We start from the raw sequence: 17,295 nt of genomic DNA on the forward strand, positions 1-17,295 counted from the left end.
AAAACTCCTCAGGGCTTGTTTGGTACTAGAGTTTTATTGGGGATTAGCGGGGATAATCCGCTCCAAACTTCAAATCCCCACTTATCCCCAACACATGTTTGGTGCTAGAGTATGAGCGAGTTTAATCCCCACTTATCCCCACTTTTCCCCAAATTTTAGTGTAATTTTTTCTATCCCCAATACTCTACCCCTACCTAGTGGATTGGGGTTGGGGTTTTGTAGGGATTGGGTGACAAAAGTGATTCACCCAATACTCTAGAGTATTATCCCCACTAATTCCCACTAAAACACTAGTACCAAACAAGGCCTCATGTGGTGCACCATTGAACAACGGCGAAAGGGATACCGTAGTCACTAAGCCCATAAGTTTTTTCTTGAGGGTGACTAAGCCCATAACTAGTGGTACTTATCTTCAACAGAATCCTAGATGGACTTCAAAGCCTAGGCCCATATACCAGCCCATCCTCGAACCTTTACTCGGCCTAAAAGCCGTTCCATGGCCGAACCGGTTTACCGAGAACAGGAAAAGTGGATAGCGGCAACGTCAGCAGCACCATACACCCGGTCCATAGACCGGCGTGACATAACTCCACCATGTCAGTCCTCGCGGCCCTTGAGGCTTCCGGTCCCACGCCGAAGCCCATAGACCGGGTCCACGCAGGCCCGTCGCCGGGCGGCGAAAGATCTGAGCCGCGAGCGACGGGCTCCAGCGCCGGCGAGCGCTCGCCCATCCGGTCTATAAATCGTCCGCCCCCTTCTCCCCGGCCCGCGTCTCCCAGAGCGCTCGCCGGCGATGACGTGGCGCCCCTCCACGCCTCCGCCACCACCACCTCGCTAAGCCACCGCACTCCGACGACCAATCCCCCTTCTCGAAGCTTCCAAACCCTAGAAGAGGCGGAGGAGCGCGGAGGAGAGCTTCGGGATGGCGAAGGCGCGGAAGCAGAAGCCGGAAGGGGGCGCCGCCGGAGGAGGCGCCACCGTGCTCCACCAGAAGCTCTGCCTCTCCATCGACATGGAGAAGCAGCTGATCTACGGGTGAGCCGCCCCGCCCCGCCGCCGCTTATTGTGCCCGAATAGCCTCCACCCAACTCACGCCCGTGCCCTAATGCGCTCGACTTTAGCTGCTCTTCGCGGATGCTTAGCGCGTTGATGGTTCCGGCCGCGGTGCCTAGGGTTTGGAGTCGGTGATTGAGTGGGGCGTGAGCGTCTGCCTTTGTGCTTTGGAGTTTGAATTGTTCGGTCCATGTTCAGTGGTCGTTGGAATTGTGCAATGCAGTGGGCCACCTAGTTCCAGAGGATTGACTGTCGCCTTGTTTGATTTGTCTACGAATCAGAGCTAATTGAATAGAGGATTCACTTGCGGCCGTAGTGTTTTAACATTGTATTTGGTCAGGGTTTGTTGTTTTTGGTTTTCCTGTGGGTTTATCATGCAACGCAGTGTGCCTTGTACCAAAGGAAATGTAATGCTCCTTGCTTTAGGCAAATGCCCAGTAGCTACCTCAGCTGAACTGTTAAAAATGAAGTTCCAGTTAGCGAATAGCCTGATATAACCATATACACCAGTCTTGTCATGCTTAGCTATCCATCTCCTTTCTCATGCTTGCTAGATTCATGTACAGAAGCAAAAGAGAATAAAATTGAGGCATGCTGGGAGTGCAGTAATTTATTGGGAACATCTAGCTCCCACAGTATTAAGAAACTTTTAATGAAAGTTCCATCAGAAGCTAGTTCACTTGATTTGGAAAATTTAAATGGAGGGATTGGACTGCCTTAAATCTACAAGGAACAACTGAAACAACCAAAAACTGTTAATTTCAGAATTCCAAACGAAATATGAGTTTGGATTTATGTTACATGTCAGCTAAAATGTACACAATTCTATGTAGCTCTCTTCTTAACATAAGGAAGATGTTCAGATTATAGTTCATTAAAGTACCATGTTCGACTCTGTTGACCCTGTATGTTCATGTACCAGTTCACTTAACGTGGTGTTAAAACAGTTGAACAGAAGCTCTTGTTTTTCAACCGAGTGCATTAGCCCAAAATGTCTGGAGACACTGCATAACTTGCGGCTTTAATGCACACAGAAAGTGCAGTACGTTCTAGAGTCACCAGAGTTGTCTAGGCTAGCTGTCTGATACCAAGTCTTGCCTAGCTATGCTAGCAGTGATTTTTCCTGGGAACCAAACTCACCCTTACCCTCCAGATCTGTTGCATGTGAGTTGGTTCTCATGTTTCCATATCTCAGATGTGCAGTCCATGTTTTTGACTTCTCGATGTGAGTATGGTCATTGGATAATTGGGTGAATTACCCAAAGCTGCCCAAATAACTTTGACGTGTTTACATGCTGATCTGCTATGCTTGTTGTGCTGATGACTTCCACACAGCTATCAGGAGCCCTACTGTCACTACTTCCACGGTTTGCCATACCGACTAGTACTAAACCTGGGAATGGTTTTGGAATAGCCGGTTGCAAATGGTTGGTTTTCACTATGGGCTGTAATGGTTCGGTTTGTTATGGCCCGACCAAGTAAATAGGTGGGTTTAGTTTGGGTCTGTACGGAGAGCAGTTGGGTAACGGTTGGGTTTGGTTCTGAACAGTTCGGTTCCAAAAAGTTGTAAACTGTGGTGGAGACCCAATTTTTTCGGATGGTTCCTTGTCTCTCTGAACAACATGAAAAAGCAGAGTGTTTTGTGCTACATAATTGCCTTTGCTCTCCTTTTATTTCTAACTGCTACTCCGATCGAGCTGATACGCGCCCGATACAAGTTGTACCACGAGCTTGCGTACTTTGACCTTCTGCTGAGCCAGTTCGTGACCACAGCGTCATTAACTCCTCCTGCGAGCTCATATGGACACAGATCAAGGCAGTCGAATTGGTTTCAAACCGAAACAGCGGAATGGGCTGAACCCATAGTTCCATAGGTGGTTTGGTTTTGGTTTGGGTGAACAAGGCATATAGTTTGGTTTAGTTTTGGTTCCACGGAATGATTAGTGGTGTGGTTCAGTTCTAGTTGTAACCCCCACGTTGATTGCGTATACCCCAGGTTTAGGTCAGCTATGGAACCATTCTCAGGTTTAACTAGAACAGACACCCCCGCATGCGGAAGCCCGTTTTCTTTTAGGCCTTTCATCGTGACCTCTTAGGGCAGTTTTGCTAACGCTGACTGGTAATTTGGTAATGCATTGGTGTCATGTTCTTTGTGTGAACTGTCTTCAAGGGATGAATAAAACATAAACAAGTATAACATGCCAGGCAGAATGTGCACAGGTGCGCGAGCACACACACACACAGTGTTTTGATGTTCCAATTTGCTTTCATTGTTTTTTGTAGTTCTCCAATGCGCATTATAATAATTTTAGCTGGAGTCAGCGGTTTAGTTAAAAACATTTATGTTCTAGACTAGACTCATGGTGTGGGTCTGGGTGAACAGTTGTTTTTCAGTAAATCGCTGGCAAAATGTGTGGATAAGTTTGTTTGTAACCCATTTTGTTTTACTGCCTTAGCAATAAGCTCTCAGATCATAAGAGTGTATGCCAGTAACAATGACATGTTGCAACGGTCTTGATATAGGAAATACACCTGTTTGTTCTCTTACATTGGCTAGTGCAAGGACCCCACTGGTTCAATAGTTGCAAGGCGGTTATGACTAATAGTCAGCATCCGAGAGATCAGCAGAAACCTGCAAGCAGCAAATTTGTCAATATTTCATGTTATGAATCACACATTTGCTTTTCTTGGTCTTACTCTGCTTCCTTCATGCATAGTATCTCACTACATAGCTTTGGTTGCACATTAGCCCAATACAGATGATTGGACAGAGTGTTTATTATATGAAATTCTGTGCATCATAGTGTTACATGGTGTTGCAGCACTGGCCCTTCACATTGTAGCCTTCTCGCATGTGTGTACCTTCTAAAGATCATTGAGTTGGAAAATAGTATCCCGTCACACTATCATGTCACGCCACATGTCATCCTCACACTGATCGTACTTTACCATTTTGTGGCTATTTTGCAATGGTACCGTGCAAATTTCCTTTGTGATGCGGTGGGAACTTGCTGAAATTTATGTTTGCTTCATTTATTAAGGTACACTGAGATAAAAGTTCTTCTAGCTGAGAACGATACTTTCGCTCTACATGCTGACAGTATGACAATTCGGAACATATTGGTGGATGGTGAGGCTGCTGAGTTTGAGTATTCTCCTCACTGGAAAAATGTTGACGGTCAACCGAGTTGGTTATCAGTATCATGCCCGAAGACTGCAGCTGATGCTGCGTGCTCAGCTTACATTTCTTCTCTATATGGCGAATCTGTACCTAATCTCATCATTTCATCTGAGAGATCAGTCAAGTCAACCACTGAGTTACCCGAAGGAAAAAATGGTGAACATCATGAAGAAAATGGTGGAAACTCTGTTAAATTTTCTGATGACAAAGCAGTTAAAATCTGCAATGGTTCTGCAGAGGGAAATGACAAGGAAGAGGAAAAGGAAAACAAAGAGGAAGATGAAAAGGAGAACGCAAAGGAAGAGAAAACTGAGATGGAGACAGAGGAGGAAGAGAGGGAGAAGGACAAGGATAAGGAAACTGAAGAGGGGAAGGAGAAGGAGACACAGAAGGAGAAGGAAAAGGAGAGGGAGGAGAATGAGGAGGAAAAAGAAAAGAAAGGCGTAAGTGAAAATGAGAAGGGCAAGGAAAATGAAATGCAAATTGAGAATGAGAAGGTATTATGGTTTTTGTTAATGCAAATGTCTTTTTTTTTTTCAAATTTGGAGTGGACTTGTGTAGTTGTAATGTGTTATTGTAATTTATTGCAGGTGAAGAACACAAAACTGGTTCGTATAGATTATATTTTGGAGAAGGCTGAAACCGGTGTCCATTTTGTCAACAATGTTCTACATAGTAACAGTCAAATAAGACGTGCACACTGCTGGTTCCCTTGCATTGATAGTGCCACACAACGTTGTCCGTAAGTGATTTTAGATTTTACTTAATTCTGCTTGTCTATCTGGCTATTCTAGTTGATGTTTTATGTTAACAATCCTCTTTCTACAATGGTGCTATTCCCAGATTTGACCTAGAGTTTACAGTTAGCACAGATCTAGTCGCAGTCAGCAATGGCGACTTGCTTTACCAGGTATGTTGCAATGCGGCCAGGAATTGATCCGATTAAATACCTACAAATGGAAAACTGGTGTTTTTTTTGTGTTCATAATGACGATGAACCTTCTATATGATTGACTGCATAATGATTATTTTCTGATGGTGGAAGGTTGTTGTGCTTCTACATTCTGCTTATGCTGCGTCACTGTTATGCAGGTCTTAAGCAAGGAAGATCCTCCAAGGAAAACTTATGTATATAAGTTGAACACTCCTGTTAGTGCACAGTGGATATCATTGGTTGTTGGTCCATTTGAAGTTCTTCCTGACAAGAACGGAACAAGTGTATCACACATGTGTTTATCTCCGACTTTGTCAAAGCTTGAGAACACCATATCATTTTTCCACGATGCTTACAGGTGCTAAAAACAGAATTTAGTCAAATATTACCGTATGGAGTTAATATATAGTAGCAATATCTTGAGAAGCTTCTGCTTTGGCATTTATCACTGAACTTTTTTACTTGACATTTGCTTTTCATGATTGTTGTTTTGCAGCTGTTACGAAGATTATCTTGCTGCACCATTTCCCTTTGGTTTATACAAGCAAATTTTTCTTCCATCTGAAATGGTTGTATCACCAATGAGCTTTGGAGCCTCCACATGCATCTTCAGTGCAGATATCTTGAATGATGAGAAAGTTATAGATCAGGTGCATGCTTGTGTTCTCTCTGCTTTCTCCCCAGTGTTCTCTTGCTTTCTCCCCTGCTAGTCCACCAATAATGTGACTATTTCACAAACCACATTATGCAATATTTAACAAACTGGTTGTTCAGAAGTACTTGTCATGGTTCTTAAATTTCCATCTCCGTTCGTCCACTCACAGCGTAAAGCAGAACTGTATGTGAAATTATTCTGTCATCTCTGCGCAACTTCTTTATTGGTTATGATGGATGTATAATGCTTTAATGATCATTCATGCTGTTATTAATATTTGATAGATCCATTATTATTCTTATTATTAATAAGAATATCCTGAGGTCTGCTTGTTTAGCATATTTTGCTTTTATGTGAAGACATTTCGATTAAAATTTTGTTGGCAAATTCTTAACCTACCTAGTTAAGACATAACAGATAGTTCTGCTGTATCTAACATATAAAATAGTTCAGATTATTGGCACGAGAATCAAACTAGCATACGCCCTTGCAAGGCAGTGGTTCGGCGTATACACAAGTGCAGAAGAGCCAAATGATGGTAATTCATCTCTACCTGCTAATTCAGATGTGATACTACTTACATAGGTAAAAAATGCCGAAGTATTGACGGTATAATATTCTGTTGGAGCAGAATGGCTACTGGATGGTTTGGCTGGTTTTCTTACGGACCTTTTTATCAAGCGTTACCTTGGGAATAATGAGGCACGCTATAGGCGTTTCAAGGTTTGTTTTTTTACTTGCATAATACTTATATTGATTTTCTCTTTAAACATTCAATTGTTAATTATACATATATGATGAGTGAGAACTACCTATTTGGAAGTTTGAACCAGGATTCTCTAATTAATCAAGATATAATGCTAAATCAGTTATCTGAAAATTATTCATGTTTCGTTACCTGGTTTTGTTGTTATATTTCTTTTAAAAGGAAAGCTGGAGTTAATTAATGTTGAAATGCTTCTGTATCTTAGTTCGTTATGCTACAGTGTCCTGAAAATAATGGCTGTCATGATGTTGCTGTTATCAGAAACGTTGATATACAGTTCTTACTGTAGTGCATTGCCTTCTATTAATTTGTTAACAAATGAGTGCTATTCTAATTGATCTTGCTGTTAGAACACTATATGATAGCTAATAATAGTAATTTGATTCTCGTCCTTGGAGTAGGTATGACTACTAGAGCTCAGTTTGCAGTTGCTGAACCTGCTGTTCTGAAATTATTATTGTAGTTCTGTCAGTAAATAGCCATGGAAATAGAAATAAATTTGTTTGCCGAACCATAAACTGGTCAGCCAAGTGAAATTGTGATAATAATCCACCTCAATGCTAAAGCACAGCCTAGTATACCTGCACTTGCGGCGCCACATGATGTACCTTGTGTATTCTCAGGTACACATGCATCTCAGGCCATAACTATATCTTGGAAATTGTAAATATGATGTATATATCATGTTATGCAGAAGTGCGCCATGTTGAAACAAATGTTCCTATTATACATGGAACACCTACAAGGATTTTATCTGATGAAGCCACTTGTTATTTCGTTATATGTATGTGTGGTTGCTAATCGTTAACCAACAAATCTTTGGTCACACTGTGTCATTGACTTAAGCTCCTTTTTATATGTTCTATATGTGGATGTATGGTTAAACCAACTTTGCTCTTCAAACTGAGGCATATACCTATCGGCTATTGTGCACAGCTGTTGTGTGGATTTGCATCATCATTTAAACATTAACCCACCACGTTGAACAGGATTCAATTGCCTTTTGTTTTATATTCATTCACCTTGATATGGCCTGGAGAATTCACCTTAATTGGTTCCAAGCATTTTTTCCCTACCTTTTGGGACTAAGTTGCCTGTCTTGGTTGAAGGGAGAAGAACAAAAGATTAATAAATCTGATGAAAGGATTAAATATTAATATCTGGCTTTGAAGCTCCAATTATTCTCTGCAGCAATGCGTTCTCATCTTGATCTTACTCATTAGATTCTTGTTTGTTACTACTAAAACCCTTTCTTGTACTTGCAATAGGCCAACTGCACCGTATGCCAGTTTGATGTCAGTGGTGCAACTGGTTTGGGGTCTCCTGCTGCTTCAACGGATCTGTATGGAACTCAAACGTTTGGCTCATATGGGAAAATTCGTTCATTGAAGGCAGTAAGTACTGATTTTTGAACTATACAACTAGCTTTGTGCACTGTTCCCTCACATTTTTTCCGTTTTAAACAGGTAGCTGTTCTTCAAACATTGGAAAAGCAGATGGGACCAGATTTTTTTCGGAAGGTTGCTATGTGCCTCTTTCTTGTTCTGTTGTTTGTATATTTGACAGTCCCTGTCTACATCAATGCAGCAGTTTGCCTAAGCAGTTGATTTAACTTCTGAAAGCTACTTGCATACTTTTTGTGATGTAGTACCTGTAGGATACATATTGATATTCAATTGATTACATTATTACTAGTGAACACCACTTGCTCAAATTTTCGGTACTTAATACTATCTGCAAAAGAAAAAGGAATGGTTCGTTGTGACTGAACATTCCTTTTCTTATCTACCTACTGGTTATCTTTGGGTACTTATAGATCTCTTGATTGTCAACTATGAACACGCACATTTAGGCTGATGTGCTCATCGTTTCCAATTTCAGATTCTGCAGATGATAGTGGCTTCGGCTCGTGCTTCAAGAACACTAAGTACGAAAGAGGTATATCAATCTCATCTACCTTAGCTGTTTGTTCACTTTGTGATCATAATCTTGAGTTTGGAACTTCTCTTGGCATAGCAGTACCTGCACTTCGCAGTCTGCACACGATATGATTTATTAGATTATGTTCAATTATTCAGTTTAGGCACCTTGCGAATAAGATTGGTAATCTGGAACGTCCATTCCTGAAAGAATTTTTCCCACGGTGGATTGAATCTTGTGGATGTCCAATTATGAGGTAAACGAGCCTTCCTTGTTCAGATTTGCCCAGTTATGAGAAATCCATCCTTTTGTCATCCCCATGTGCTTACACACACATATTTCTTCTGCTTTTAAGATTGGGAATCTCCTATAGCAAAAGGAGAAATATGGTTGAATTAGCTGTTTCACGGGGCTGCACAGCAAAAGCTGAGCCTGGTTCTGATAGTCACACGGATGGAGATATTCAAGAAGGTGCTACTGGATGGCCTGGAATGATGAGCGTGCGCGTTCATGAAACTGACGGAGTGTATGATCATCCAATTCTACCATTGGCTGGTGAAGCTTTGCAGGTGGTGGAATTACAGTGCCATTCCAAAGTAGCAGCAAAGCGGTTTCAGAAAACCAAAAAGGGCTCCAAACCTGATGGTTCTGATGACAACGTAGATGCTTCGACTCAAGAGAACCGCATGAGGTCTATTTTGCCTAATTCACTTCTTTTTATTCCTGCTATTTGCCTGAAACTTATTTTGGATCTATGTACTGCAGCATGGATGCACCTTTACTATGGATCAGAGTGGACCCAGAAATGGAATACCTTGCTGAAATCCATTTTCACCAGCCTATTCAGATGTGGGTACGTATCACCAGTTAAACTTAATGCTGAATAATTTGTGCAAAGGAAATTAGTTGTTATTTCTTGTTTAACTACCACGGTGCCTTCCCTATTGATCCAGATCTGTGGTTATTCTATTTTATTTTTATCATTTTGATCAATGTGTTAAACTCTATACTTGGTTGTGAAGATCTACTGGTTAGGGAAATCTACGCTATAAGTTCAGAAGGTGTTTGTAAGTCAGGACTAGTGTAGCTTTTGCCTTCACGGTTCAGATCTTTTTCTGCCTTATATTCTGGATGGCACCATAAATATTGCCTGAGTTTGGTTAGATTTATACTGCATGTCTTACCCAGCCTCTGGTTTACCACATCTTTTGAATGTTTGTTGTATATAAATACAGATGGTCTTGCCTCCTTGTTGATCTAAAAATACATCCATAAAATATCCATAGTGCATTTCAAATAATGTATTTTTTTCTTTGTTTCATACCAGCGAAACATTAACAAGTGTCTGTAAGAGTGTGAGTATCCTCGCTTATACATTGTGGAAAATATGATCCTTATAAGTAAATGAGCTTGAACACATCACTTTCATCTCTGTCAGGCTTCTGTATATGATGCATTGACGCTTATTGAAATGACTGTTTTCCAGTACCCCAAGCTTTGGGGAGAACGGAAATTAATAATTAATTGAGCATGATACCATCAAGATATATATCTGTTTTTTTATTGTATGCCTCAGCATTTCAAGTTTTGAATCATTTTTTTGCAGATCAATCAGTTGGAGAAGGACAAAGATGTCATTTCCCAGTCACAGGCGATAGCTGTTTTGGAGAAATTACCTCAGCTCTCTTTTGCTGTGATTAATGCCCTCAATAATTTCCTAAATGATACAAAGGTATTTTGACATCATTCTTGAGATTGTAAGTCGAATGTCACTCCATAATGATTTGTGACGCGACAGGCCTTTTGGAGAGTCAGAGTTGAAGCGGCATATGCATTAGCTGTAACTGCGTCTGAGGTACACTTCTTTAAACTCGTTTGTTTGCTACTATTTATGATTTATAGGATGATTTAGTTCACACATTTGTGATGGAAGGGTTGGAAAGGTCGTCTTTTTTCCTGAGTTTTACCAAGGGAGATCCAGGGTGTGAAATGTAGCATTAATATTTCAACTGTGGATGTGGATGTGGATGTGGATGCAGATAGGGTGAAAAATCAAAGGATTAAAATATACTTGAATTGGAAGTAAAATATAGTGTGTACAGTATGCTTTTGTGGTGACTAGATCTTTAAATGTCGTCCCACTTTAATAGCTTATGCTAGGATGTGCGCATTTGTTTACACTGTGCAGTTGAAAAATTGGAAGATTTTACACTACTGTCATTTTTATTTTCAAGGAATCATGCTTTCTTACTCAGTTGAAAAATTGGAAGATTGTACATTACTATCATTTTCAAGGAATCATGCTTTGGTGTAAGACTTTCTTCCCTGTTATCTTGTTGCTTACCTGAACCTTTTGCTCTTCATTTAGGACACCGACTTAGCTGGGCTGCTTCATCTGGTTAAATTCTATAAAAGCCGCCGGTTCGATGCAGATATTGGATTACCCAGGTCAAGATCTACATTCTGCAATAGAACTTTTTGATCACAAACCGTCATGTATCCATAACTGTTTGCTTTGAGTTCTAAACGTGTAATAAACATTGTTTTATTTTACTGATAGGCCAAACGACTTCCATGATATTCCAGAATACTTTGTTCTTGAGGTAATGCACTGAGGTAGGAATTGTATTTGTGATTAACTGTGGCAACATAATCCATCGTATAGCATCATCACCAACATTATCTATGCATATTCAGGAGTGTTTGTCTGTAGTTTGCTAAATGCACTTTCAACATCCTTTTGGAAATATCAGAAGAGTTGGGCTTACAGTTACCAATAATAGCAAGATATTCTTTTTCTTGGGTCATTAGAAAGGAAAATTAGGCTTACATGCATGAAATAACCAGCATTAAGTTTCATGTTGAAGTATGTGTGGATTGCCCAACCTTCTCCGTCAGTTTGTACTTTTGGTTCTTCTGGTTGGCGCATAAAACTTAGGGCTTGTTTGGTTCAAAGGAATTCCATATGGATTTTGGAGGATTATATTCCTTACGATTTTTGTGTTTTTTAGCCTGTATTCTGCCTCCTAGGAGGATGTAAACAAACCCCTATCTTTTCAATGCAATGAAACGCAAAGGTCCTTTGCGTTTTCTCGAAAAAATATTCCTTACGATTTTTTTTCCCACAGAGCTTGTTTGGTCTGTAGGACTTAAAACCATAGATTTTTTTTCCTACGATCTACTTTGTATGCAAGTCCATAAGTTAATTTACCTTATGTCCAACCTCATGGAAATTTTACTTTGTTTTTATGACAACTAAACTATGACATACATACAATCCTCCAGAAAAATTCCTGTGTTTTTGCTACAACGCAACCAAACAACATGTAATACACAGTCCTTTGTTTTCAGTTCTTACTTCTTATGTCATGACATCCTATTCCTACGTTTTTGCCATTCCTATGTTTTTGAAATCTATTCCTACGTTTTTGCCATTCCTATGTTTTTGAAATCCTGCGAGTCAAACAAGCCCTTAATATGATATTGGAACATAGGTCTTGGGCTCTAAGTCTTGGCTTTTTCAACAACAACAACAACAACCTTATGAAGCCACATGTGAGAGGGGGTGTTGAAGTATATGTGGATTGCTAGACCTTTTCCATCAGTCCAGGCTTATGTTTCTACTGCTTGGTGCCATCTAGTAGAACCAAAAGTCCGAACTTTTGGAGAAGGTCGGGCAATCCACATATACTTCAACAGTAACAAGCTATTTAAAAGATTATTGCAGTGGATTGCCCGTCCCCTCTCTCTCTCTCTCTCTCTCTCTCTCTCTCTCTCTCTCTCTCTCTATTGTAAGAAACCTAGAAGCAAACTTTTTTTTTGGTCAATGACAAACAATCAGGGTTGGGATCTTGTGGGTCCTGGACCTTGGTTGTACAAACTGAGACTCTGGAATTTTCTGAAGTTTCAAATTGCAAGGACAAACTTTCAATCAAACGTATCAAAGACTTTTGGGTCATGACTAGGGTGTCAAACCGGATCCTGCTTCTAGTATAAGCGGGACTTCACTTGCATCCCTACATTTGGTTCATGATTTTATCTCATTGCATTATTTGTAAAATGATGCTGCAGTAATCTGATTTATTTTATGGTTGTTGATCAAGTCGTGTTCTGTCAAGCCATTGTTTTTGTTTTTGAGATCACAAGCCATTGTTGACTGATGTATCTTTATGCTCCTTCGATTAGGCAATTCCCCACGCAGTAGCTCTTGTTAGATCATCAGATAAGAGTAGCCCGAGACAAGCTATTGAGTTTATTCTTCAGCTTCTAAAGGTTTGCATTTATCTCTGAGTAACTTGTAGTCCCATGTTTATTTGCTGATCTGTTAACAATAATAATTAGCCCATTAATCGTTTGTATATTTCTTTCTACCGTCCATTTTCAGTACAATGATAACAACGGAAATGTATACTCTGATGCCTACTGGCTAGCTGCAATGGTCCAGGCAATAGGTGAAGTAGAATTTGGCCAGCAGGTTTGTATAGATGCACCCCGTTTACTACATACATTTTCTCATGTATATCTTTTAGATACCTTCTGTGTGGGATTAACTATGCAGTAACTGGATGATCAGTCTTACTGGGGGAAATATATTTTACCAGTTAAGGCACTATAGCTGAACTAATCATGGTTTTTTCCTACACTTAGATCAGACCATATTTAAGGGCATACCAGAGTGTTATATGACAGCTATAACTTACACCAACCCGCGAAAACCAAACCAACCTGGTCAAAACCAGAGAGTATTTCACCGGGTTGACAACCAGCTAAAACTGCTTAAAACCGTCATTGCACAGGCTGACTGAATCCTGTCCTGGCCTAGTGAGCAACTGTTGTTTCAACTGGTACATTAATTATTCTGCCAACAATAAAATTAACGATGCAACATGCAAGTGGGTCAGGTTGGGCTGATATATTGGTCCATCCTAATTCCTTTTGGTTTAGCACTTTCTTTTTCCTTGCCTCTGATTGGCCACCAAAGCAAGATGTGTTGGTAGGTTGATCTGTTTGGCCCTAAAGTATATACTGGTTTATATTACTGGGCACTATTTTGAGAGATCACAAAGTGTTATTTTCAGAAAACCTTGGGAGAGGTCATTAATATTGAGGAATGACATTGTGTTTCTTTTCAGGGTATAGGCCTGCTATCCTCTCTTCTGAAGCGTATTGACCGACTCCTGCAATTCGACAAGTATGTTTTGCCCTAGTACTGTTGTTTATGTACTTGTACTCCTATCTTGGCAATTCCTTCTAACTGGCCTGAAATCTCCGTGCAGCTTTATGCCTGGTTACAATGGGGTTTTGACTGTCAGCTGTATTCGGGCCCTTGCACGTATAGCGGAGAGGGTATCATCCTCCATTTGCCTTGTAAGAACTATCTCTTTAATTGTCCTCCCTATATTTTCCCAGCGTAGATGCTTCCTCCATATTGCAATCATGTGGTGCAACCTTTTGTTGCTGCAGGAACGTATTTGTGAATTGATCTCCCCTTTCCGTAACATGGATAAACCATGGAAAGTCCGAATAGAAGCTAGCAGGGTTCTTCTTGATCTCGAACTTCATCATAAAGGCGTAGATGCAGCTCTCTTGTTGTTCTTGAAATATGCCGATGAAGAAAAATCTTTACGAGGTTGGATTTTGTATAGTACTTTAGGTTTGTTTTTGTATGATTTGATTTTGTGACATGGAGTTATTGCAGGAGGCACAAAGTTGGCTGTTCATGTGTTGCGCATATGTCAAGCAAATATTGAATCTAACCTCACTGATCAGATAAAATTACCAGCACTGGTTGGTCTCCTTCACTTGCTTGGTAGCAAAAAATCGTACAATAATGTTCTACTCCGCCACAATGTATTCTGCATTTTGCAAATTGCTGCTGGAAGGTTAGTAATTGTTAGTACTTGACACATTTTCTCATGTTCAACTGTTATATTGTGAGATGCAACCTTTGCATATAAGTTGGCACTACTGAAATGGGATAAAAGGAATGAAGTTTGTTTAGTCAATATGATTTTTTAACTGCAAAGCTAACTGGCATGTTGTTGAGGTGTGACAAGTAGTGTCTCTTTTGTTATGCTAAGTAGTGCATCATTCCTCTGAAAAAGTAGTGCCTGATCAATACTAATCGTGGCTCGCGTTTCCATTTTTTATTTGTGGTAATTAATCAGTATATATGGTTATTTAAAAAGAAATATGGAATGCTTTTCAGAAGTGTACTATTTCAACATTGGTATCGGTATCACCTAAACAGTGGTATCACCTAAACAGTGGTATCACTGGACATGCTCTCCTCTCGCTAGATATAGTCTCTTCTAATGACACACAAAATCTGAAGTCATGGAGCGTGACATAAAATATGTTTTGCTGTCTATTGTACCTTGTACTGATATGTTTTCCATTGCAGGCCTCCAACACTGTATGGAGTTCCAAAGTTTTCCGCCCCTTCTCCACTGGTCCAGGAGATATCTATCGATCAGCATACTAAAGCTGATTCCTCAGTTCCTCAACTATCTAGGCCTCAAGAACCTTCCACTAGCACTCCTAGTGTTCGTGAGGTTTTACCTACCACTGGACCTTCCAAAGAGGCTGACAATATATCTAACTGCAGCGAGAGAAGGAATGTTGTCAAAATCAGGGTTAGACGTGCTGCATCTTCCAGTAAAGCAGATGGTGCTGCATCTTCCGTGAGTAAAGCAAATGGTGCTGATAACAAAGTTCATTCACATGGTGGAAGAAACGAAAACGAAGTAGGTCCTTGTAGTTCAATGTCGGTGGATGCCCCCATGGTTGGAGCGCCAAATGAGCCACTGAACACAAGTAATCATATCGAGGAGCAGAACTCATGTCATGACCGTGAATCAAGGATGTCTGCGAGTGTCAGCAATGCCAAACAGATGGACACACATGAGGTTTCCAAGGAACTACAGTGTACAGCCGACTCAAGGCTAGATGGTGCTGATTCAAGGCTAGATGCTGTTAAGGATCAGTTCTCTCCTGCCATTAATGTGCAAGAAAGCGTAGATAAGCCGAGCAGTCAGCTTGAAGGAGTGTCCACCAGCTATGTTGGAACCCAAGCTCCAGAATCTGTCAACGGGCTGGACTCTAAAGAGAAGAAGAGAAAGGACAAGAAAGATAAGAAGCGGAACCGAGACGAAAAACGAGACAAGAAAGATGACCCAGAGTATCTGGAGAAAAAGCGACTCAAGAAAGAGAAGAAAAAGATGGAGAAAGAGTTGGCCAGAAAGCAGAAGGAAGGCGCCAGACTTTCTTCTCAGCAAGAAATACTGAAACCTTCGGACTCGCAGGGTACTTTGGCACTGGCAGCGACACCACCAGCTCCGGAGCAAAGCGCTGAACCCCAGGTTCCAAACAAGGATGCTGCTGTAGATACTGCAAGGACACCGCCGACCAAGAAAATAAAGATCAGATTCAAGCCCTTGAAGAAGATAAACTGATCCGAGTTGGAAGAAGTTCTGGATTGTCCTTACGCCACCATTTGTGAGGATTAATCGGTGTACAGTAGGAAAGAAACAGGCGAGCTGTAGGTTGTATGAGGAGTAGCCAGATTTTTTGTGAATGGCCCAATGTATCTTGTAAACAAATACCGCCCCAGTAATTTCTGGGAGTAATTCAGACCAAGTTCTAGGGAAACTTAGGGTGATGAATGAGAAGGCGCCAATTCTGTGATTGCTCCAGGTTGGGTTTCCCCATCATGTATGATGCTCTGCTGTGGAGGCTTTTACTTGACGAAGGATGTGAAAATACTCTTCAGGCCCTTGTATGACAAATTTTTTTGTTGCTTGCATTAGGGTGTTGTGTGAATAATTACTTAATTAGCACAGGAGTGTTGTGTTTCTGTGAAAAGAAACTCAAAATGTGTAGTAAGGGCATGTACAATGGAGTGTTAGCCTTTCCCTTAGAGTCATCAGATGTATGAATTTTTTGCTGTTTTGGCACAGAGAACAAAGAAAGAAGGTTGTCTTCCACTTATATGTGCACCAGTTAAAGATAGGGGTAGAGATAATATCCATTATACAACATGTTTTTGTTGTCTCTTTTACTCCCTCCGATCCGAAAAAACTGTCCGACGGTACCTTTTGCAAAAAAGCCATCGCGTTTATTTGCTCGTCAACCCGCACTCCAGCCACCGTATCGTCTTCAACCCGCAGACGCACGCAGAGGACAAGAGGAGGAGAGGTGCGGTTAGGGACAGAAACCCCAAATCCTATCCCCAATTCCGCCACCTCCCCATGGATCCCGGTGGATGCCGCTCATTTAGTGCCCGTCGTCGCTGACCAGTGGTGGGGGACGGCTCCCCTGTGGAGGAGGATGGGTCGCCGGAGCCTTGGGGCGTGGTCGAGAGTAGTGGGCGACCATGCGCCCGAGCTGATGCTGGGGCGGCGCGTCGCCACCGTTGACGAGAAGAGGCACGCCGGCCCTCCGGCGAGGGCGATGGAGGCGACGCGGGGCCGGCACTGCAACTTCATTGGGCCACCGCCTCTGCCTCGATCCGGGCCTGGCCGAGGTTGTAGGCCTCCACCGCTGCGGGAGGGGTCATGGCTGCGGGGAGGACCACCGGTTCCGGCAGTGCAAGGGAAGGGCGGGTTGCAGGGAGCCTCCTGGTTGCAGAGCACGGTTGCCTGAGCAAGATTATGTGCGCTGGGCGACGAGCAGAGAAATCAACATAGTTTTCTGATTTTCGAAGGACCTAATTGTAAAACGTGAATTATACTACCTGTCAGACACTTTTTTAGGATCGGAGGGAGTAGATAATATCCATTGAAAAG

At 41.5% G+C, this 17,295-nt stretch overlaps 1 protein-coding gene across 1 annotated transcript; it reads left to right on the plus strand.

The window, feature by feature from the left end:
* Nucleotides 1-896: 896 nt before the first annotated feature.
* On the plus strand, nt 897-16,309 carry LOC124678494 (transcription initiation factor TFIID subunit 2-like). The gene is made up of 25 exons (XM_047214370.1): nt 897-1,035; nt 4,095-4,731; nt 4,825-4,976; nt 5,078-5,144; nt 5,327-5,526; nt 5,665-5,818; nt 6,277-6,361; nt 6,455-6,546; nt 7,858-7,983; nt 8,056-8,109; nt 8,471-8,527; nt 8,668-8,765; nt 8,865-9,200; nt 9,275-9,362; nt 10,116-10,241; nt 10,308-10,364; nt 10,878-10,957; nt 11,070-11,112; nt 12,695-12,781; nt 12,894-12,983; nt 13,642-13,700; nt 13,786-13,876; nt 13,973-14,138; nt 14,208-14,391; nt 14,913-16,309. Exons 1-25 carry the CDS (start codon nt 923-925, stop codon nt 15,961-15,963), a joined length of 4,293 nt encoding a protein of 1,430 aa, XP_047070326.1. The 5' UTR covers nt 897-922; the 3' UTR covers nt 15,964-16,309.
* Nucleotides 16,310-17,295: the final 986 nt, after the last annotated feature.

This window comes from Lolium rigidum, chromosome 7 (genome assembly GCF_022539505.1).
Source record: "Lolium rigidum isolate FL_2022 chromosome 7, APGP_CSIRO_Lrig_0.1, whole genome shotgun sequence".
NCBI classification, from domain to species: Eukaryota; Viridiplantae; Streptophyta; class Magnoliopsida; order Poales; family Poaceae; genus Lolium; species Lolium rigidum.